This window comes from Xiphias gladius, chromosome 7 (assembly GCF_016859285.1).
Source record: "Xiphias gladius isolate SHS-SW01 ecotype Sanya breed wild chromosome 7, ASM1685928v1, whole genome shotgun sequence".
Taxonomy (NCBI): domain Eukaryota; kingdom Metazoa; phylum Chordata; class Actinopteri; order Istiophoriformes; family Xiphiidae; genus Xiphias; species Xiphias gladius.
Window position 1 is genome coordinate 23,115,922 of NC_053406.1, and position 22,174 is coordinate 23,138,095.

The 22,174-nt window shown below is 43.4% G+C and overlaps 1 protein-coding gene across 4 annotated transcripts in view; it reads left to right on the top strand.

Annotated features, from left to right (window-relative positions):
- Positions 1-22,174, top strand: part of fndc3a (fibronectin type III domain containing 3A) — a 49,708-nt gene that overhangs the window by 24,273 nt on the left and 3,261 nt on the right. For all 4 annotated transcript variants that reach the window (XM_040130385.1, XM_040130384.1, XM_040130383.1 and 1 more), the window contains 22 exons: positions 4,526-4,602; positions 4,709-4,955; positions 5,223-5,522; positions 6,602-6,660; positions 7,969-8,135; positions 8,249-8,308; positions 8,399-8,537; positions 9,414-9,467; positions 9,587-9,711; positions 9,879-10,053; positions 10,630-10,716; positions 13,649-13,787; positions 14,426-14,494; positions 14,628-14,746; positions 15,865-15,970; positions 16,191-16,366; positions 16,533-16,646; positions 16,821-16,970; positions 18,574-18,920; positions 19,800-20,012; positions 20,338-20,504; positions 21,825-21,949. In XM_040130385.1, the coding sequence (XP_039986319.1) occupies positions 4,526-4,602; positions 4,709-4,955; positions 5,223-5,522; positions 6,602-6,660; positions 7,969-8,135; positions 8,249-8,308; positions 8,399-8,537; positions 9,414-9,467; positions 9,587-9,711; positions 9,879-10,053; positions 10,630-10,716; positions 13,649-13,787; positions 14,426-14,494; positions 14,628-14,746; positions 15,865-15,970; positions 16,191-16,366; positions 16,533-16,646; positions 16,821-16,970; positions 18,574-18,920; positions 19,800-20,012; positions 20,338-20,504; positions 21,825-21,949 (3,215 nt within the window). The remainder of the gene's footprint in view (positions 1-4,525; positions 4,603-4,708; positions 4,956-5,222; positions 5,523-6,601; positions 6,661-7,968; positions 8,136-8,248; positions 8,309-8,398; positions 8,538-9,413; positions 9,468-9,586; positions 9,712-9,878; positions 10,054-10,629; positions 10,717-13,648; positions 13,788-14,425; positions 14,495-14,627; positions 14,747-15,864; positions 15,971-16,190; positions 16,367-16,532; positions 16,647-16,820; positions 16,971-18,573; positions 18,921-19,799; positions 20,013-20,337; positions 20,505-21,824; positions 21,950-22,174) is intronic.

A 22,174-nucleotide genomic window follows, 5' to 3' on the forward strand; every position in this document is an offset into this window, starting at 1 on the left:
TCCTCCGGTGTAATTTTTAACCTCTGTCAGTTAATCTGCTTGCCTTCCCTTGCCTATCCTCTTTCTCCTCTTTATTTGTGGATGGAGGCAATTTATTAGCTCTGATTAATAATCAAGCCCGCTCCATCTTTACAGGCTCACAGTTCATCATGTTGCCATTGAGAGCTTAATGAGAGCTCACATATGAAACCACACTCTCGCTCTCTTTCTACCTGTCTCGCTCTTGCCCTCTCCAACTGCGTGTCTTTTTACACCCTTGTCTTAACCCAGCCAGCCTGACTTCTCTGCTTCTTTTTACTCTCCGTACCTAATTGAGGGTTCATTTGTACATCCGATTAAACCTGACAGTTTGCCTGGATTGTCGCCGTTATTTCAGAGCCACGTCCGCCAAGTTTCCTCTGTTTGCAGTATGCCTTTGAAGACCTGTGTGAAGTCCCACTTGAGTTTCTTTGTTATGATCTCTATCCATTTTCAAAAGGAAACAGGTGGGTCCTCAAAGTGATCTTACCACTCTTGCGCATCTGTGTGTACCTATGTGTGTGTGTGTGTGTACATGTGTCAGGCCTTTGATAAGTCTCTCCCCCTGCTTTTTCAACCACCTCTAAACAATTATCCCCATCCCCACGCCTCCTGTCGGCCTGCCAGAGGAGGCAGGGAGGTGAATATAGTTTATGTGATGTTGACGGGAGATGATGGTGTTCCCAAAGTGTTACCTAGCCTCTGTTTACACTGCCAGAATGGGCAGCTTGTTTGTGGCTATTCTTGGCTCAGTGGCAGCCGGCCGTTTTGTGGAGGAGAACTGATGTTTTTTCCGTGGCTGCTTCCCCTGGAAGGCTGGCACTCCATAGCCACGTCAGCACAACCGATGCTCCAGTTGACTCAGGGGGGAGGGGAGGGGAGGGTGATGTGGCCTTTTCTATCTGATCTCTGTCAGCACTCGTGCGTCAGTCTGATGTAAAAGAGTGGGTGCCCCCCCCCCCACCTCTCTTCTCTTCATTTCTTCCTCTTTCTCACTCTCTTAGATGTGTGTGTGTGTGTGTGTGTGTGTGTGAGACACCTCCCTCACCCTGTGCTTTTTGATGGTCCTCTTCTCCCTACGCTCTCCAAGTCGGTACACATTAAAAAAAAAAAAAAAATTTCTAAATGGACAAACAATGGCATATAGAACGCTAATGCGATTCATCAGATTTCCTGTTAGTCAGGATCAGCGGCATTAACTGGGTTTGCCTTAATCAGTCCGCATGCAGGTGCGCAGCAGCACCTGGCAAAAGCACGACATAATTTATTAGTCTTAAAAGTGAGTGGAGTTAACGGTACGCACTTTTGAACTCCCACTCAAATGATATTGTTATCTGAAATCAATGGGGGCTGAGCAGGGGTGGCTGCCTTCATTCCGACTAAACTCTCCCATGCTCCCTGGATTGAGATTTTTGTCAAGGAGGGCAAGTAGGGAAATGACTCATTGCCGATCACTCCGCTGGCTCTTTGCCCTTTTAATTTCAGTATAAGAGGCCTACCTCCTATCTGTCTCGTCCAGTGACGTTTATTAGCAGGACGACTAATGCAGTATGTTCCCAATGATTTTTATACCAACAGAAAGCAATAAATCGTGAGACTGCCTTGGCAGTAGATTGTAACAATTAAAAGAAGTTATAGGAAGAGTGCATTTTCTATCCCACAGTTCACAGTAGCTGCAGCGCTGCAGTGACAGTTTTGAGAAATATCTATTTGGCTAGTTTATTTTGAAATGTGCGCATTGTCTTTATGAGTTTAAAATGTGATCCAGTTTTAATGTCTAATCCAAGTATTTGCCATCCTGAACCCTGTTAACTTTTAAGATTCTGAGTCAGTTTGATTAGATTATTGCTATTTTTTTGAAAAACTAAACCAAATTAATAGTATTAAAAAAAATTAACTTTGCTACTGCTTACAAATACATGACATTATAATGACAGAACAGCAGGTCAGCCATTTCATCTCTGTTTACAAAGGTCGGCTCCGTCAAACTAATTCACACTTGACCAGTGGCAACCACTGTACCATGAATCTGTTAAATAATAAATTGTGGGCATTTAGTTCAATAATGGCATCCTCTGTATGGTTGGGATACCTACACAGAGCCATGAAATGAGCCGCTGTGATCAGAGCCAATGATATGAGCAAGGTGCAAGTCCTGTTCAATTTAACAGGGCAGTAGCATAGTAAATCGTGTTACTTGTTTTGCTGACACGTTGAACCTAAGCGCCTGTCACCTGCAGCTCTTCATACAGTGGCTGCTCCTTGTTCATCCCCACCTTAAAATATTTAAAAGTGACTCCTTGATAAAGAAGCACAGAGAAATGCCCAGATTTTTCTATACTGATTTTTTTTTTATTTTTTATTATTGAGTAATAGCATTTAGTGCCTGCTTTCGAGACAAATACTACTGCATTTCCTGTAGCTCCTTCACAATAAAAGCCTTATTGAGGTTCACCGGTGGAAAATTTTGAAATTGAGTAGCAGAATAATATTGTTGGTCAAGATAGTTACACCCTGTTGTGAAGCTACTGTCCACCCGTATGGTCATGACATGGCAGTAGCATGGTATACTGGGCCAGTGGGATAAGGCCATACTATGCAATATTTTGCTTTGAGTTTGAGTGCCGTGCATCACTACTTTAACTACCTAACCAGCTAACTACACGGCCATGCAAACAAAGCTTGTCTCTGTTTTTGCACTGTTGAACCCAGCAGTGAATTCTGGAGCTGAGTCAATCTGTGTTGAGGTGTACGCGCTGTCGTTAGGTTATGACACCGAGCAAATACGAATGCAGTATAATACCAGCCCTTCAATAAATCCTACCTTCCTGAAAGTTATAAAGAAACTGTTTTAGGTTGGTGTTGATTCAACTGTATGATCATTTTGAAGGTTGTAGTTCATGGTGCTGTGAATGGTACTGTTTAATACTGAGAGGTGTTTCTAATACTTAGTCCCCCTTCAATACAAATGGGGTGGACAAAATATTAAATGGAGCTTAATGTTTGGATCTCTCAGTATAACACAATACAGTACAACAGCATCACAAACTTCACCCTCCAAAAAGACCATAAAGTTGAATCAACACTTCTCCAAAGCAGCTTCAACAATAACTCAACTTTATAACCTTCACAGAGATATGATTTAATGCAGGGCACTTGTATGAGACAACATTGATTTTAGCAATGTGTACCTAACAAACTGGCAGCTGATGATCTATGAAAGCTCACTTGCTGTTACTCTCCCCTGAGAGGTGGAGCCTGGACTTCAGCACCTGAGGGGGGTGGTGCCAGGGGTTAGAATTACACAGACCAGCGTCTGTGGGCCCATCATGGCTGGTCGTTGAGCACTGCCTTCTCTCTGCTTCCGCCAGCTTTGACAAAATGAAGGAACGCTCTTCATCAAACAGGTTGCTGGGAGGTCAGTGTGGGTTGTGGATCTTTTTGCTCTCCTACATGACATCTGGCGTTGGCGCCCTAGTGTTTACGTCTTAGGTTTGTAAGAAGAGAAATGTGTGAATGTGCAAACTTGGCACAGAGGTCCCTCACTCTTTCTCTCTCCCAAGCTTTCTGCTGAGCTGTCACTTCTCTGAGCTGAGCTAAGCTGCTACACTGGCCCCTACGACAGAGCCACGCAGGAAACTTTGTTGTTTATCAGCACTTTTGTAAAGTGGTCTTTTTGCAGTTGCCTGTGTTTTTAAAAAAATGCATTTCTTTGCCTTTTCTTACTCAGAAATATGTAAAAAATGTAATAGTCGTTGAAAAAGCTGCTGGTGTGGTCCACTTATTATCTGCGCAGAGGGTTCAACGTGACTGAGTCATTTTTCTAGGCTTGGACGGACAGTACGACAATACAGAAATGAGCAACTGTACTGAAATAAATATATTTTGATTAAAAAGTCCTCTCAGAAGACTGTGTAAAAACGAGAAGTCAACATAGTCTCATCCGATCACCCAGTTTAGAATTCTGTTGCAAATCTGGCATCCTGGGTCAATTTTGGATCAGTTCATCAACTATCATTCGGCGTATTCATAGGTTTTGAATTTGTTACAGTTCTGGTTTGTGCATCTGGCTTGTATCTACTCCATAGCAACAGCCACTGTGACTCCTGGGTACCGAGGTGTTTAGAGTCAGTTTCTGCACCAAATTGACAGAAAAAAGCTTTTTTCTCTTAAATATTTGTAACTGATGGATTTAATATAAAACGTACTGTAACAATTATCATTCAAGCAGCTACTATATTGAGCCACATTCGTTTAAACAAAACTTAGAAATGTTAGTGTGAGTTTTAAAAGTAGCTCAGTTTACGTTAATGCATTTGTATTGGGTCTGGTATGATTACATTTGTTAGCTATTGAGCTCAGGCTAGGGCTTGAATGAATGGGGTCAGAGAGGGGCTGAAATTTCAGCCCTGTGCGCTACTGTAATTCTCTCGACACATTTACCACAGATGAAGCAGCTGTTTGCCCTGAGGGGAGGTGTTTGATCTTGCTTCTTTCTTCTTCACAGGTCCTGCTCAGGTTCCCATGATGTCTCCAAATGGTTCAGTGCCTCCAATCTATGTGCCTCCTGGATACGTTTCACAGGTATTCCATATACACAGTTTCCGGTCCAGTGTTTCTAAATTACAACGTCTCGAACTCACAGCCACTTTGATATCTGCTTTCTGTGCTCTTGTTTGTTTCCTCATAGATCATAGAAGAGAACGGAGTGCGGCGGGTTCTGGTTTTACCTCAGCAACCAGAGTTCCACCCAGGGGGGCACTCCCCTCTCCACCACCCTCCGCCTCCACCCCATGCCCACCTGCCTGCCTTCATCCCGCACCCTGCCATGATGCCCCCGCCACCCCACCTGTACACTGGCATGGCAGGGGGTGTGGGCGACATGAGTTCTCAGTACATCTCCCAGTACCATCCAGCTCATATCTACTCAGAGCAGGGTGAGTTGGAGCCAGCAGTGTCTGGACTGTGTTGTTAAGTTAAGATTTTATTTATTTGTTATTTGCACAGTCTAGTTATACAATCGAGGCCTGAGTCAATCTTTTTAATCTTAGGGAGTTTACCTCTCTACTACCTCGTAGAGTCCCTCTCATAGTAAACTGTGAGTTTGGCATTTCCGGGATGCTTCTCTGGCTGCCGGACTGTCTTTTTTGCACTCCTGTTTGCGTCGGTACACATTCACAAGCGTTGCCTTGTTGTTCCTTCAGTCTCTACAGATTCTCACTCCCAACATGGGCGCCCACCGTTCGTTCACAGAGATGACAGAACTAGCAAAACATATGAGCGTCTGCAGAAGAAATTGAAGGAGCGTCAGGGAGGCGGAGGGGGAGGACAGATGAAGGACAGCCCTCCCCTTTCGCCACAGAAGACTTGCGTTAGCCCCCCGACAGTGGACATTCACAATGGTGTCGGAGGGAAAGGGCTGGAGGCGGAGCAGGGGCAGCTCAGCCACGCAGGGGCCGGTCCTGACAAGCAGGCGGGCAGGGGAAAAAACGGAGAGTCAGGAGGTAAGGCGGTCAAAGGGTAGAAGTTTGTCGAAATTTACAATTGCACTGACACACAGCATTTTCCGGATGTAAGCAGTGCATTGTGCTGTTTAGGTGCTGAGGATAGTGCCTCATTAGCTGCAGCAGCTGGTAGCAGTGAGGGATCAGCAACACGGCCAACATTATTCTTGATTACATGAACTCTGACTGCTCATTTATCATGGAGTTTAACACTGCTTCTTGGCGACACAAGTGCATAATTAAGGAATTGCTGTCAATTTTTGCAAGTGGAGGAAAAAATAATTTCACCTTATAGCCTCATGAAGATTGCAGAAATCTATTAATACTAAAATATGAGCTGTCTACCACTAAAATATACTGGGGTGTTTAAAAAAAACAAAAAAAAACCCATTATTGCCATTATTCACCATAATTTTTTATGGGGATGAAGTTATTGCATCCTGTTAGAGGTGGGCATACAAATACATATACATATAAATAAATGATTAGCAAACAAACCTGGAAATGTCCATGACTGCGGCTGCGCCCTTCTCATGATTACATCATTTCTTTTAGCCACAGTGCATTGGATTCAGGTCTATTGAGGCTAGTGTCTGTAGTGAAATTCTTACAATTGCTTTTACCAGAAGTGATCTGTAATGGATCATTTAGAAAGAAAATTCACACAGCTTTGAATTTGAGCAGCTGCCACTAAAACATTACATTTTCCTTAGATAGGTGATTTTTATATTTTCCTTTCATTGCACTATAAATTCACTGAAACACTGTATTCTCAGTGTTGGTTCAGCATGCAGAAGGTACCACTAGATAACATATTGGATAGATGGTGCAAATTTACACCCGTTACTAAACTGTCTAAGAAACACACAGAGATGATGTTAAGAAATGTTACAGTGGAAACATAGATATTACAGGGCACACAAAATGCAGAAGAAACAGTTGAAGGCAGAGAATAAGTCAGTATTTCCTGTAACTGGCACATTATTTGTCACCTACCTAAATGATTTTTTCTCAATTTTGTCTTTCGTTCCATCAACACAGTATTTTCTATTCATATTTATCTGAATTTCTCTCCTCAGAGCTGAACGAGGAAGCTCAGGCCCTGCAAGAACTGTTGAGTACTATCAGTAAACCAGTGGTTAGTATTCACTTCTGCTATCTTTTTTTTTTTCCCCTTTATCTAATTGCAATTTGCATGATTTTATGTGACTATATTAGCGCTGTGTTCATGAAAACTTGTAATTATGCAAATGTGTTGCATCATTAAACATTCTATTAACATCGATGATGAATTCTTGCTGACATCTTGCTAATGGAGCCAGACCTGCTGACTAGCATCCATGTGGGGATTTCTATTCCCAAATGTGCCACTAAACAACTGTGCTAGCAGTTACTAAAAGATTGGAGCTTTGCTTTGAGAGAAGTACTAATTTTTAACAGGACAGTTACTAAGCTCTCACGTCTTCATTGTACTGTGCTTGGTGGTTTGGCCCAAAATATAAGATTAAATATTAGACTTGGGAATTAATTAGATAGAAATATACATATATGCAAAAGTCACAGTTTGTTCATTCTTTGAAATAGCCCTTGAACAATTCAGGTTCAGTGGTGGTAGCTTCACAGCAGCATTGCAGAAAAACAGAGAGGAGAATTGCTGTTATACCAGCAGCAGGAGTTGGAATCAGTAGAACTAGAAATAGAATTATCTTGACCTCATATAAAATGGGATTTGTCACACACTGTCGATAAGGTCTGGGACTCCTTGTAAAACTAGCAAATCAAGTCTATTGGAGAGATGGTGGATACAGTTAAGGGAGGAGGTCTAGTATAGGGAAGGTTCAGCTTCAATGAAAAGGGGATTTTTTTTTTTTTCATCCATCTTTACTGCTACACTGGCTCGTTAAAGGGCCGAGAACTGAACTGTGGGAAGTGAAGTAGTAAAAGGTCCACCTTAGTAGGGCAGCACCTCCTCCCCTCTCCCCAGGGCAGAGGGGAGGAGGTGCTGACTTGACCTCATTGAGTTGTGATTGAATCTCCCCTGCAGTGTAGCTAGGCCTATTTTTAAACCTCCTCAAAACAGAATGAAAAATCTTGGGGTTGCAGCACATCCCTGCCGAGCGCAGAAAAAAACGTTTTCCCCAAAGTGCCATCAGTTTAAATATTTTGATCCTCCTCTCTTTTCCTCTGCCAAGCAGTGTGATTTCTGTAATGGTTTTGGAAATTTAAACATGAGAACTATTCTGCACGATAAATTTGTAAGTATAATACTAATTACTAGACATGACCCTCTTTGGACTTTGGTAAAGGGTGGTAACATTTAGAAAAGTGACTGTATTATGAGATTTGGCAGGTTGTGTGGTTAGAGGAATAAAAGATTTCATTCCATGTCTAGGTTTGATGCTGTTATATAGACTTGATAGTGACGCATGAAACTTTCACACGATAGGTGTCGGACATCCAAGCCAGAGGAGTGGTAGTGAGCTGGAGTGCGCCCGCCAGGCCGGAGAGTGACGACAGCAATGCAGAAGACGACAACAGCTCCCTGGAGCCCCTCAGCTACGAGGTCTCCGTTTCATTTAGCGGCAAAGATGGGAAGTTCAAGAGCATGTACTGGTGAGCACAAGCGGCATGCAGAGACGCTCAACAACAACTGTTGATAGAGATTTTACATAGACAGTTATTTGAAAAAGGACTAAAGGATATTTAATTTTTTTCCTATGACGCAGTGGAGACGAACTAAGTGCTACTTTAGAAGACCTTCGACCAGCAACGGACTATCATGTCAGGTTGGCATAACCCTCCAACTGCTTTCGTTTTAACTGCAGTGTTAATGCACAGAGGAACGTCTTGTAACTACTGTGTTCTCCTTCCCTCAGGGTCCAGGCCATGTGTAACTGTTTACAGGGAAGCCCGTCAGAGGCTGTGAGCTTCACCACATTAAGCTGTGAGCCGGATCCTCCCAATCCTCCCCGGAAGGCCAGCGGGACCAAGAACACGCTCGTACTCCAGTGGAAGGTAAAAACAGTCGGATGATTGATGATGGAGTTAGGATTTAGGGCGGAGGTAGGGGGCAAGTGGCGACAGCATCTGTTTGACAGAAAGCAAAGATTTACTAAAGATGTGAAGCATACAGTAGATTATCATAATATTTACACCATAGTTCCATTTGTGTACAGTAATACTACCTAGGTGTTACAATTAATTTTGTTTTAAGTGGTAACTATGACATATTCAGTACAGGTTTTTTGTGCGATACCTGCCACAAAAATGTCCCCTTGTCCTCTTAGATAGGAGAAATGGGTTAAAGACCAAAAGGTCACTCAGTTAGAACCCTTAAACTGGCTGGGAGAAGGAGAAAAAGTGATTCAGAAACAATCCCCCCTTCCTTCACACCTCCAGTGTGGTTCTTTATCTTCTGTGGCTTCATTAAAGTAGTTCAATTGCGAGCTGCAAAAGATAGTGGTTGCACAGATCCCCTCCCGGGTGTGAGTGTAAATGTGTAAGGGTTTAGTGAGGCACTTCAAGAACAACCATGCATGCTCAGCAAACACTGAATTAATGAAACCTTGAGAATGTGTGCACACGTGGATGCACCTTATCTATTATTAGTGGTGCTAAAGATTGCCTCTTTGTAATTAGTGGCGGTTATAGGAACTATTTAGCATTAGAATTTGAATTAAAGATGGTGGTGCTTAGCCCATCTAAAAACCTCCTACACTTCCTTCACTATGTTCTGCTTCAGTTTGTCTATGGAATCTTATTTTTTTCGCTCTGTATGCATACAGTTTAAAATGAATAACTGGGACCTTGTGTATACATTAATAATATGTGTAGTTTATATATTTATCTGATTGAAATACAATAATTAAACTACGTATGGCTTATGTACAGGCTCCATGTGACAACGGTTCCAAAATCCAAAACTACATTCTTCAGTGGGATGAGGTAATTTCTTCTATTTATCATGAGAGAACTGTTGACCATTGCACCACACTTTCATGTTTAATGTGCCACTGAGATTTCGAGTTACTTGTTCTCAAAACTAAAGTCTTTGTCCACTGAAGGGGAAGGGCACTGGAACTTATGAACAGTGCTACTATGGACCTCAGAAGCAGTACAGAGTGACCAAGCTTTCACCAGCTTCAAGATACTCCTTCCGCCTTGCAGCCAAAAATGACATGGGTGGAAGGTAGGCACCTTGACATGCGAGATTATTTCCTGGATGGCACCCTCCCCGTCGTCCATTTTTATGTTACTGTTTCTTCCATTCACCGTCTCCGTCTGTGGGCGTACGTGTGTCCCTCACTCTGTCTCTCCCATTCTCGCCCATCCTCTGTCTCTCTCTGCCCTCCCCAGCGAGTTCAGTGAAGTGGTGGACCTGTTCACCTCATGCAGTGTGCCATTGCCACCCTTCCCTCCAGAGCTGGAGATGGCGGGGGTGACCTGGCTGTGTCTGAAGTGGCAGAGACCCAATAGCTCTCCAAAGGAGGATGACATCTACTATATTTTGGAGATGGAGGAGGAAGGCTCAGTATGTCTCTCATAGTCTGTTTTTTAAGTAGAAACGCATGAATATCTGCAACATGTGGTACATTTTGTTTCCCCTCTATGTAAAGTCCTTGTTGCAGTTGCAAGGCCAGTACTGCCAAGTGCATCTCTTTGACTTAGTTCATCTTCAGACAGCATAAAATATTTCAAGTACACGTACAGTTTTCCCGGTTATAATCAATGAATAGTAGACATCCATTTTCCTGGTTGATATGCATCTTTACATACCTATTTATTGTATTCAGGTACTCTTATTCATTCTACCCAGCCCTAAGGAAAAATCTAATTCACATCTTATTTCTTGTGATACTTCAAGATTTTGCTGTAAAAGTCACGGTATGTGACTTTTGTAGCAACTGTCACCCTCTGCCTGCACCATCTCACGCAGCGACCTGCAGACATAGGACCTGCCAGGAAACACACAAAACAAATTCCTCTCTCCCCTGTAGCTGTTTTTCTGCTGCAGACCACTTTGTTTTCTGCGCTACAATGGTTGTCTTGTAAGTCATTGCTCACCTGGTTGTTTTCCCTCTCCCCTTGTCATTTGTCTTTATCCCAGGGATATGGCTTCCAGCCAAGCTACGATGGCGATGAGCTCTCCTGCACCGTCAGGAATCTCCACAGGAGTACCAAGTACAAGTTTCGGGTAAGGAAGCCCTGTGATGTTTGCAGTCAAAGCTGGTGGTCCGCAGGTTAAATTTAGGCTGCAGTGGAGTGTGTATGTTTTGAGGTGACGGGCTTCAGGCGGGGAGGGTGCGGGGGCCCACAGTGGCCCTATGACTCATCCGTTTGCAGGATTCTGCCAGCAGGGCGGTGAGCAACCGACAGCATAAACATGAGGACGCCACTGCTCATCACATGTGGGGCCCCCAGTGAGAAACTGCTCAAGCAAAGCATTTAAGACACAGCGGCTTTTTGGCTGGTAGTAATGTGATTGAGCTTAGGGACAGACAAGTGTCCTTCTCTTCACATCACTGTATTTCTGTCTTCGTCTCCCACACGCTCCTTCGTTTCCCCCCCTCTCACGTTCTGATGAATCACAGGTGACCTGTTAAACACAAAAACCATTGCAAGAAAGACACGTGATGCTCCTGATAATGAGCAGAATAGTGGCACTCCAGTGAGAAAAAGTTGGTATAGAATAATGGTTAATTATCTACAGTAAATTGAAGGCCTGTGTTGCATCTGCATGCGCATAAATGCATTTTTGTTTTTTTTTGTTTTTTCCGCCGCTTTCATTAGCAATTTTCAAACAAAACTCAGCTGGTTTAAAAAGCTTTGATCCTTATTTATATATAAATTTTGCTTTGTGAAAGCTGCAGATAGCCTCTGTGCAATGTGTCTGCAACGTGTGTCAGAATTTGACTCGTGAGAATGAAGGAAAAAAAAAAACCCAACACGTCTCACGAGGGATCAGTTCATGATTTTAGAAGCCTGCAAATTTCGGAGCACTTCTTCACACTTATATAATATTATGTATTACAACTGAAAAAACAACCTTAAAAAAGTTATTGCCTTTTAAAGGATATGGCTGGTAATGTTCTATATTTTTTCTTATTGTCAGCAAATCCCATGAAAAGACCAACACAAACAATAAATTGATCTGATTAACAAGTATTGCCTGTGTTTCGCCTCTGTGCCAAAGATCTCCGTTGTTTTCCAACAAAATGTTTAAAACATTTCAATGAGCCGCACCGCTGCGCTTGGTAGCATGTTCCTTTGTGATGATCAACACCACCACTGCATTCTGAGAGGATTTCACATACACCATCCTACTCCTGTAAATACCCCCAGTTTATATTAATGCAAGGAAAATAGTCCCGGAAAAATACACTGTTTACCCCTGAATAGCAGAATAAAATACAGTGACCAGCTGTTTTTATGAGATTTTCTAGACCTTTATAGAATGAAGCTATATATTTGTAATCCTTGTTAAAGATGAACGGTCTGAAGCAGGAACATACAAGCTTGGGGCTGAGTGCTACAGAGGGCATAGGAAAGTTAGAAGGTATTGAGTGACAGTCCAATTCATCGTTGGTTTTGGTTGTTTTATTTCATTGCACAAGTTATGCATGACTACTATATTTCACAACTTGCTCATAGTCAGTTTGGCTAAATAGCTGTGCTTTACTCTGAAATTAAACTCTGTTAGTTGACGCTGGGAGCCACTTCACAGGAATTCAGACTGGCCCCTCTCATTAATACTTGTTATTTGCCTGCAGCAAAAGACAACAAGTGCTCTTTCTATCTGTCCAACGCTTAAGAGCATGAAATCATAGCCTGATAACAGAATTAGTAGACTTTTTACTCACATAGCCAGAATAATCCACACCACGGCATTCTTAAACATGATACTTTCAGAAAGGTGTTGGGCAGGGCCGTCTTCAACCAAAGAAAATATTCATCGACTGAAATCGTACCTGCTCTTCAATCGGTCGATTGGTCACGGGAAAAGAAAAATCTCTAGATTATCTACAGTGGGCCACAGTGCACTGAGTGCACTCTACCTAGTAGCCCCATTTACCCTAAAAAAAAATATATAAATAAACGTGAAAAGCTAGTAATTGCAGCATAGCATATTGTGATGTGCCAATTCTGTTATGTTCACACTTAAAGCCTTAAGCATCAAATACAAAGGTTGGCGGAGCATCCCAACGCAAGTTAGCCTACTGTTTTTAGATGATATGCCATGTTGGTCGTTGAGCTGTGATATGCAAACTGCCGTTTGCAAATTTTACAGTCGACTTTTTGGTCATTCGTTTTAAAAAAATGCAGCCGCTCCGACGCCTTCTTTGACGTGGTGTCAGTTCATTTGGAGCCGACTCAGAGTAAACATTCAGTAAACGTTAAATAAGTTCGATCGAGCAGTCTCCATTAGGTTGGGTGCCAAAAAATAATGGATTGCTCCTGGACGGCTATTGATCCTAGCGGTTTTGTCCTTATGAAAGTAACATCGGCAATTGTCCAACCAATGAGAATTTGGTCGGACGAGAGAATATCGATCAACCTATCAACCAGTCAACCGGGAGACTACAGCCCTGGTATTGTTTTACCCAAACAAACCACCGTATGCCCGAAAAAAATGTTCATTAGTCACTCTCAAGACTCCCTCCCTCCCTCCCTCCCTCCCTCGTTTCCAATTATCCGGCTGTACAGTGTGAGGGCAGGCTGGGCGCTGTGCTAGTTTGTCTTGGTAGAGTATGTGGATGAGCTATACTCAGCAGGCTCACCGAGATTTTCATATAATTGGAGATCTGCCGCAGAGAAATGCAAATGCCACTAAACCTTATTGCCTCATTTTTTGAATGCAATGCTTGTGGTGTCTAAACAGTTTTGCTGAAATGTATCTGCAGATTTAAGGAGCTGAATCTTTTTGATAATGTGGTATTTGTCTGAGGCCATTTTGGTTGCAGGCAGAGTGTTAACACTCGCTGTCTCTCTCAGATCCCTTCATTACCCTTCTGTGAGTCTAGTCGGTGCTTGTTATCAGGAAACATAATGACCTTTATACGCTTGCCCCTACTGACTGACAAGAATAATATGACTTCTCACTGCTTGCATTCATGCACTTTCTCCAGGTGGCGGCATACAACTCGGAGGGGAAGAGTAACCCTAGCCAAGTGGTCGAGTTCATCACAAAACCAGACAGACCCAGCAGTCCCTGCAGACCTGTCATCAGAGGAAGAGTCCTGCCCAACAGCTTCAAGATGGCCTGGGGTGAGCATTTCCTACCAGTTGCCCTTTCTCATATAAAAGGGCTTGAGTCTTAAAAGTACTTGACAACCTGGCAAGGCAAGTTTACAATTTCACTTTTCTCATTGAGCTCCGACTGGCCGTGGATGAATCTGCTAGAGACAGATGATATTTCCAGGAGTCTGTTCAGTGGATGACTGGCAGTTCTCTCCTTCATTCAGACATCAGCATGAGTCCTCCGTACACCTCACTGGACAAACACATCACTCACTGCTGTACCCGGTCTCTACTTCCAGTTTTCAGAATGAAAAAAAAAAGGAATGAAAACATTGTCAAGCTTCTCTGTTTTCATTACAAAGGCCATGTCATTGGCAAATCATACTTCATCTACATTAATATTTCCTGCTGACTGTATAATATTGAATGGTTTTTAGAATTATTGGAGAAAATAAGTTCCGCTGTCATGAAATCACTCCCCCACATTTCATAGTTTGTTGATTTGCGTCAGCGCGCGTTATACTGGGATTAATCAATTCTCGAGTGGATCTCTAGACATAACATAGTGAAAGCTGATCCTACTGGCATTGCGAGGCTACCTCGGTGATAAACTTGGTTAGTGCAGTTTTATAATGATTTTTGTGTGTGTTTGTTTTCAAATTCAGAGCAACCGAAAGATAACGGTGGTGCAGAAGTCACAAAGTATGTTGTGGAGCTGTCTGAGGGTTTAAGCGGTAAGTTAAAAACGGTGATCATAAAAATGTTGAATTAGTTCAGGAGAAAATGATTTTTTTTTTTTTTTTTGGATGCTGAAAACATTAGTTAATTGAAAGAATTAAAATGTATTGACAATGTTTTTGTACTTAGGCTTGTCATGGGAACTGGTGTACTCGGGGCCAGCTATGGAGCATGTGTGTGAAGGCTTGAAGCCCGGCTGCTCCTACCAGACGCGAGTTTACTGCATGAGCGAGGGGGGGCAGAGTCCGGTGAGTCATTCAGCATCAGCACACATGCACACACAGTCGCACGGACGGTCCCGTGTTGCACCGCAGGAATTCAAGTTTGAGTTTGCTTAGCAGTTTGGATTTTTATTTGCTCATAGGTAGAAAAACGATCACAAAATCCTTTTTTTTAGATTAATATACACACAGTGCCAAGTGACAGGATTAGTATTAGAATCAATAGCTGTTTTTACAGCAGCTTTTATTACCTACACTTCTTGTATCTAACTTAAAACGGGCTAATAATTGCAAAGCTGGATCACCCCAGATATCACATATATAAACAGGTACTCTCCCCATATTGGCTACTGCAGTCCACTCAACAATGTAGCTCTGTAAACCTGATGATTGTGTAGTGTTTTTCTACTGGCTTTCTTTTTACTGATGCATTTCGTGGCTGTTACATATACGATAATCGTGAGGCCAGGCAGCCATGAATCTCACTGGTTGATCTGATAAATTTTACATGACTAATTCCAGATATGCACTCTATTTATGGTGAGTTTTAATAGGAAATTGTCACTCACCCAGTCTCCTATGTTGGGAGATTAGCCTATGCTTCCTAGTGTGCATGTACAAGACAAAGCTCGCTAATCGATTAACCCTCCCTGCATGTGTCACAGGATGTTTTTCTTAATTAGTTCTGTTCACAGACACCCTTCATTAATTTCTTCATCAGCTGTTAGTGCATGCATTTATTCATGATGGGGCTTGTAAAGCAACATGACTCACGGCGGTGAGCTGCTGCCTTTTGGTGCGGCACAATGTGACATAACACTCACATGTTTGCCTTTTGTCACAGAAGTAGAGTTTGTCTGACTGGTGAAAAATAGGTCTTTCTCAATCTGTCTAACGTTATCCGTGGCTTCGTAAGGAACACAGAATTTTTCTCTGTTTGCTGGTGTACCTTGGAATGATGCATTCACATTTGTCTCCTTTCTGGTCTGTTGTGCCCTGGATCAATCTGATAAAGTGGTGAAAATGACAATCTGCATCCAGTGTGTTTGTCTCGTGTGAGAGAGAGAGAGAGAGAGTGGGGATGTGAGATTGTCAATTTGATATCTTCTCTGGGTCCTAATTGGTGTGTTGTCTTCCCTCGCAAGCTGTCGGAGACCCTGCAGGTCCAGACTCCCGCAGTGCCCCCAGGGCCCTGCCAGCCCCCTCGGCTGGTGGGCAAGCCCAAAGCCAGGGAGGTGCAACTGCGCTGGGGTGAGTCATTCCTCTCCAACTCAGATCTGTGTGGGATGTATTCTAGCTTCTGTTGATGCATTTATTTGTCTAGCAAAGTAACTCAAAGCAGTGAGCTTTGATTATGCAATTTGCATTGTTTGTACATTTATCTCTTGTAAATATACTGTATTATTTTTTTCTTGGACAACCCTTTTTAAAGTATATTGATGTATAAACACTGGTTGCACAAATTTCCTAGGTCTCCCTCAGGTAGACGGAGGCAGCCCAGTGTCCTGCTACAGTGTAGAAGTGAGCGGGCCGCAGTCTGAGGAGAGCAGGGAGGTTTACCAGGGTCCAGAGCTGGACTGCTCCGTGGTAGGCTTAATGCCTGGCAAAACCTACAGCTTCCGTCTTAAGGCAGCGAACAAGGCTGGGGTGAGAAATGCCGTCAAAAATGGTCTAGCAAAAACAGGAGAAAGGGATTGTTTGGGGGCGTGTTTTTGTTTTCTAATACATGCTTTCAACCCTCTCTCATTACATTTGATTTGAAAAGTCTAATATAAGAATTCATTTTAACAATTTTTTTCATTTGTGCGGATAGTTTGGCCCTCTTTCGGAGCGCTGTGAGGTTACAACCGGCCCTGGGGCCCCTGAGCAGTGCAAGGCCCCTTCCACCACATGCAAATCCCCCAGCTGTGTTGTTGTGAGCTGGGAGGTAAGACCAGCTCCACTTCCATTCCCCAAACTACGTACACACATTATAATATCACACGCATCTTTTTGAGAATCTATCCAATAACTTACATACACTTCATTATTACTAAAGACAACCAGACAGCCTCTTCTGTTTAGGTGCTGATGGAGATTCTCATTGGTGTTTGTCTTTTAGGCCCCTCCTTGCAATGGAGCTGCGGTGACAGAGTTTCGTCTAGAGTGGGGAGCTGCTGAGGGCAGCATGCAGGTGTGTTACAGTGGACCAGGACTCAGCCATGAAATGAAGGGGCTGCTGCCTGCAACCAACTACTTCTGCCGGGTACAGGTGAGTGTTGAAAAACACAAGCACTTAATTTATTTAATGAAGCAAAGGATTATGTCCCACTGTTAAAAAGACAAACCTGAAAAAAGAGTCATATCCCACCTTACAAACCCTGTTTGAGTAGTTCCAGTACGATCATTTAGTGAAGACTTGTTGAGAATCCAGGGGCATCCAATAAAATGAAGAATAGTTTAATTCCACTATAAGATCACTCAAACAACAAAAATGTTCCCATGTGGGTCTGTGGATATTGCTCTCATCAAATTAGTGACTTTATTGCCATTACAGGTCTGAGGGGAATTTCAATGGCAATGTCAGTATAAAAAAAAAAAATCAAATTCCAGCCTGCTCTTTCTCACCTCTTTTCAAAGGAGAAAGTTTTATTCAAAATATTTTTACTTCAGGTTCTTAAGCGTATCGTCACTGACGCTGCCAGTTTTGTTTTAAAACTTTTGATCAGCAATGATCAAGCAAAAATGTATTTTTAAATCGGTCCCGGGGTCTGTTAGTGGTAGATTTAGAAAGGCATTAAAATGTCTTAAATGTTGCTTTTTGAAAGTGCATATAGCCTGTGCAATAGTGTTAGTAATGTGTCTGTTGGGGTTAGGAGTCAAATCCCACTAAGGCATGACAGTTGGGCCGGTCCTGCCTCGGTTGTCTTGTCTGTTGCAGCGCCAGTTTAAGTTTCAAGTTGGCTTATTCTTGGATATTCTTTCATCCTGAGTAGGAAATACAAAAATCCATATGTCACACCTCGGTACTTGTAGCTGTGATTGTAATTGTCCAAAAACAATGCAACTAAGATAAATTACATCCTACCAACAGGTTGCAGCTGTGTTTTTGGTTGATGATCATCGTGAGTGTAAAAAATGAACTACAATAGGTAAGAGACGAGTTTCAGGTCTTGAGGTCCTCAGGGTTCGGAGATTCCTTCTTTGTGGTTTTAGTCGGTTGGCAATGGTTTGGAAAAGAATTGTGAACTGTGTCTTTGTACCAAATGTTCTTCTCACATCAGCGTAAAGCGGTGAGTCAGTTTTAATTTGTTGAGCAACTGCAAAGCAAAAGATTTAGTTTTTGGGATATGCTGTATTGGATGGCAGAGTTTTAATTTATTGTCTGTTTTGATGGCTACCTAATGCTTCTTAAGAGCTTCATTACCACTGTTTATATCTTCAATACAGTTGGTTTACTAGTTACTTCATCATGATGAATAGACTGATGGAGCAGCAGGTTAGGCCATGTCTCTGTTGTGCAGTTGCGATGAACGCGTTAGTAGTCCGTCACGGATGAAGCCGGCATCTGTCCAATAGAAGAGACAGAGTCTGACATTAAGATGTTGGCCTTGTGCCTTGGGTCTGGTTCAGGAGGAAAATTCAGGCCCTGCTGTACTCTTTGAGCGACTTTTGTATTTCAACAGGGGAGCAGGGGAGGAACACACAGTCTTGTTGGGACTTGTTGAAACCGTCATCAGCTATGTTTACATTGGAACTCCACCTTGTGGTCAAATGTGGATTTTACACACGTGTCTGTTCACAATCACAAGTGAGAGTTGACGTCGACTTGATTAGTCGTTGGTCGCTGAGTCGTGCGTTCTGCTCTCGTGCAGGCTGTGAATGTGGCTGGCGTGGGCCCCTTCAGCGAGGCAGTGTTGTGCCAGACACCCTGCTCCGTGCCTGCGGCCGTCAGCAACATCTACACGCTGAAGGAGTCCGAGCTACAAAGGTACGAGACTCCGGTGGATGCGGATGAGGAGGAGGAAGAGGAGGATAGCGGTTCCCGGCCACCACCGCTCTACTCCCCATCCACCTGTCTGGGTATTTGCTGGGACCCCCCGTGTGATCACGGCTCGGAGATCACTTCCTACCTGATTGACCTCGGAGAGCGCCAGCCCACTGTCATTGGTCCCGTCACCAAACACATCATCCAGCATCTGCAGCCTGACACCAGCTACAGGTCGGTGCCTCCCCCGGCGTCAACTTACGAAAAATGTCGCGTTGCGCATGTACAACCCAGCGCGGCCCCTTTCAGATGTCAGTGAGAGCTAACGGTTTTGAAAAAGTTAGACCTCAGCGCTCAGGAGTCAGAGAATTTGATACAAATCAGTTACACATACAGCACACTTGTATATTAACTCGGTCTGTGATACTTTCTACCTAAGGATGACAAAGGGTACAACTGAAACCAAATATGACTAGTTATATTTGGAAATCCGAGTTGTTCTGGACAGAGCAGGCAGCTGGCGAGGAAGCAGCTGGGGTGTCCAGACATGACACCAATATTTTTTATTTATTTATTTTTCAGAAATCTACCATTGCTCAACAAATATCAGCAGGTCGCATGTCTGCATTTCTTTTTGATCCAGGGTTATAGAACAGGAATATTTTTACAGGAAACTCAAGTCGTGCAGAGTTAAATAAAATAAAATCTCTTTCATGGATTCGTATTTTATTTTTGTCTTTTCACATTTTAAGTCTTCTAATTTATCTGAAATGTCATCCACACAGGATGTGTTTTACACCGGGGTAATTACGTGCTGTTTATTTTAAGTTCACACAGCGCTGCGGCAGTTGCCCAGTGGAGTCTGGAAGCTGTAGGACAATGACATATTTTTCATTGTCCTGGCCCTACACATTGGACTTGTCATGAAACAAAGACTGAGGCTGAATTATATTGCTTCCTTCCAGCTAAAACACCCTCAGCCTAGTGTTCCGTCAGTAGTCGGACAGTGTCACTGTCAGACAACTTACAGACTGCACATTAACAGAGGCCGAACATAAATATCTGTCAGAGAGATAAAATACTGTTAATGCCGCTTTGTCCGTTCTTCCTCAGGATCCGAATCCAAGCCCTGAACAGCCTGGGAGCAGGCCCCTTTAGTCACACCTTTAAGCTGAAGACGAAGCCTCTGCCCCCACAGCCACCCCGGCTGGAGTGCACTGCCTTCAGCCACCAGACCCTCAGGCTCAAGTGGGGTGATGGCCCAGCCAAAGCCGCCACCTCAGACGCCCTCCAGTATCAGCTGCAGATGGGAGACAAGAGCGGCAGGTCGGTGGCTCATTAGTTCGGCGAGGGGAAGTGACCTGACAAGAGATAAACCGATAAGAGCAGGGGACTGGTATTTCAGCAAAAGCTTCAGATAACTGAATCGAGGAGGGTTGGGAGCACAGAAAGTAATGCACCAGAGGGAGTGCCTTATAAGGAGACAGGAACTGATGATCTGCTTTATGCCATTTTATATTTCCTGACAGAGGACTCGCTCATCTTGTTTGCTTTTTGTCATCCAGACCCTCTTGCTCATTAAATCCTCTCTCTCTCTCTCTCTCTCTCTCTCTCTCTCTCTCTCTACCTTTTCATGTTCCTGTCATTGCAGATTTATATCCTTGTGTAAAGGACCATGCCACACACACAAAGTCCAGAGGCTTAATGAGTCTACCTCTTATATGTTCCGCATCCAGGCCTTTAATGAGGCGGGCGAAGGGCCCTTCTCCAATGTTTACACATTCACCACCCCACGCTCTCCTCCAGCCCCTGTGAAAGGTACAGTGGCAGCTCTTTCTTACTCTCTCTCTCTCTCTCACTTTACCCAATGCGGATCAGCTCTTATTACCTTTTCAAACCCCCATTGCCGGCGTACAGACAGCCACCGTGCTCGGCTTTTAACCTCACAGCTTGGTGTGGTCCCAGCCATCCTCCGCAGAGCCTCGTTTGATCCTACGCGTTGAAGTCGCGAACGAGGGACGTGGGTTTTTATTCTCAGTGCAGCACCCCCTTTTGAAGCCGGCCGTCATGTGCCCGTTTGTCAGTGTTACTCAACACTTTTCGTCTCCCCACACAGTGAAGAGAACTCTCAGCTAGAAACTGTCTGTATTCAGACCGGCCATTTTAACATTAAAAGCTTAATATCACACAGAGCATTAAAACCCTCCCTACCGTTTTTTTTTTTTTTTTTTTTTTTTAAACCAGGGCACTTCAGCTTTTCGGTACAACGACGTATTTTTCTTGTTCTTGCTTAAAATGCCACCTACCTGGAGAAGAGCATGACTCATACTTATGGCACTCTTGCTAATGGGGAAAAATGTTACATTGAATTCACTGTTAATTCAACTGAGTCACTGTGCATGCAAAAGCAAGTTCTCCTGTATTAAAGCAAATGCTTCCTGTAGCAGCCACCATTTCAGAAATCCCCCCAAAGCTCTGATTCAAACAGAAAGTTCAAAACATTTTTAAAAAAAAATTTTTTTTGGAAGTTTCATGGTTTGTTTTTTGTTTGTTTTGTTTTTTTGTCTTTTAATCTGATTAAAAGCGATTTGGTCTAAGAATTCAAAGCTACCTTCATAGGTTGCAAATGTGGTTATTCTAAATTCTATCCCTGAGCTTTTGTAGATTACATTGCATGTCGGACTGGTTTTAAACCAAAGTAGACCTTCACACATCTCAATGACAGTGATGTGTGGTATTGCCCTTCAGAAGAGAAGCTCCAATGAATGGTGGTTCAGTTTTACTGTGTTTAGGATTATAGATTATGCTAATAAACGGGCAGAAGGCCAAGAGGTCAGTTAGTCCATTGTAGCTTGTAAGCACATCTGAAACCTTGTCAAACCTTTCAGATGTGTCAGTGATGCCCAGAAATGGCTATTGTTGGCAGAGCTGTCGGTGCTGTTTGCATGTCCACTTGTTAATATTGATACATGGAGTAACTCTACAGTAACTCCTATTCCTCTTCATTAGAAACTGACCCTTTTCTTGATCTGGCTGGTTGATCTCTTGTCTTACATTTGATATCCCAAGTGGTGCGTGTTCAGCTATTGCAGATATCACTTACGTCTGCTCTCTCTGCCTCTCACCTTCACCCTCCAGCCCCTAAAGTGGAGCGTCTAGATGACAACTCCTGCGAGGTCACATGGGAGGCCCTACCGCCCATGAAGGGGGACCCGATCACCTACACCTTGCAGTGCATGATGGGAAACTCTGAGTTCAAACAGGTACTGACGTTGCTGTGTGAAGGTTTGCTACTACTCCCTCTTCGTGTTTTGCGCCCGTCACTTGTCACCTGGCGGGTGACCTGCCATTCATCACGGTGGCCTTTTGATGTAGATCAGGATGCAGATGGATCCCGAGCCTTAATGTGTCCAGCGTAGCGGTCCAGCGTTCTGTATTAGTCACCGCTGGCTTTAAATTGCCCATTATGCAAAGGTCATTGATCCATG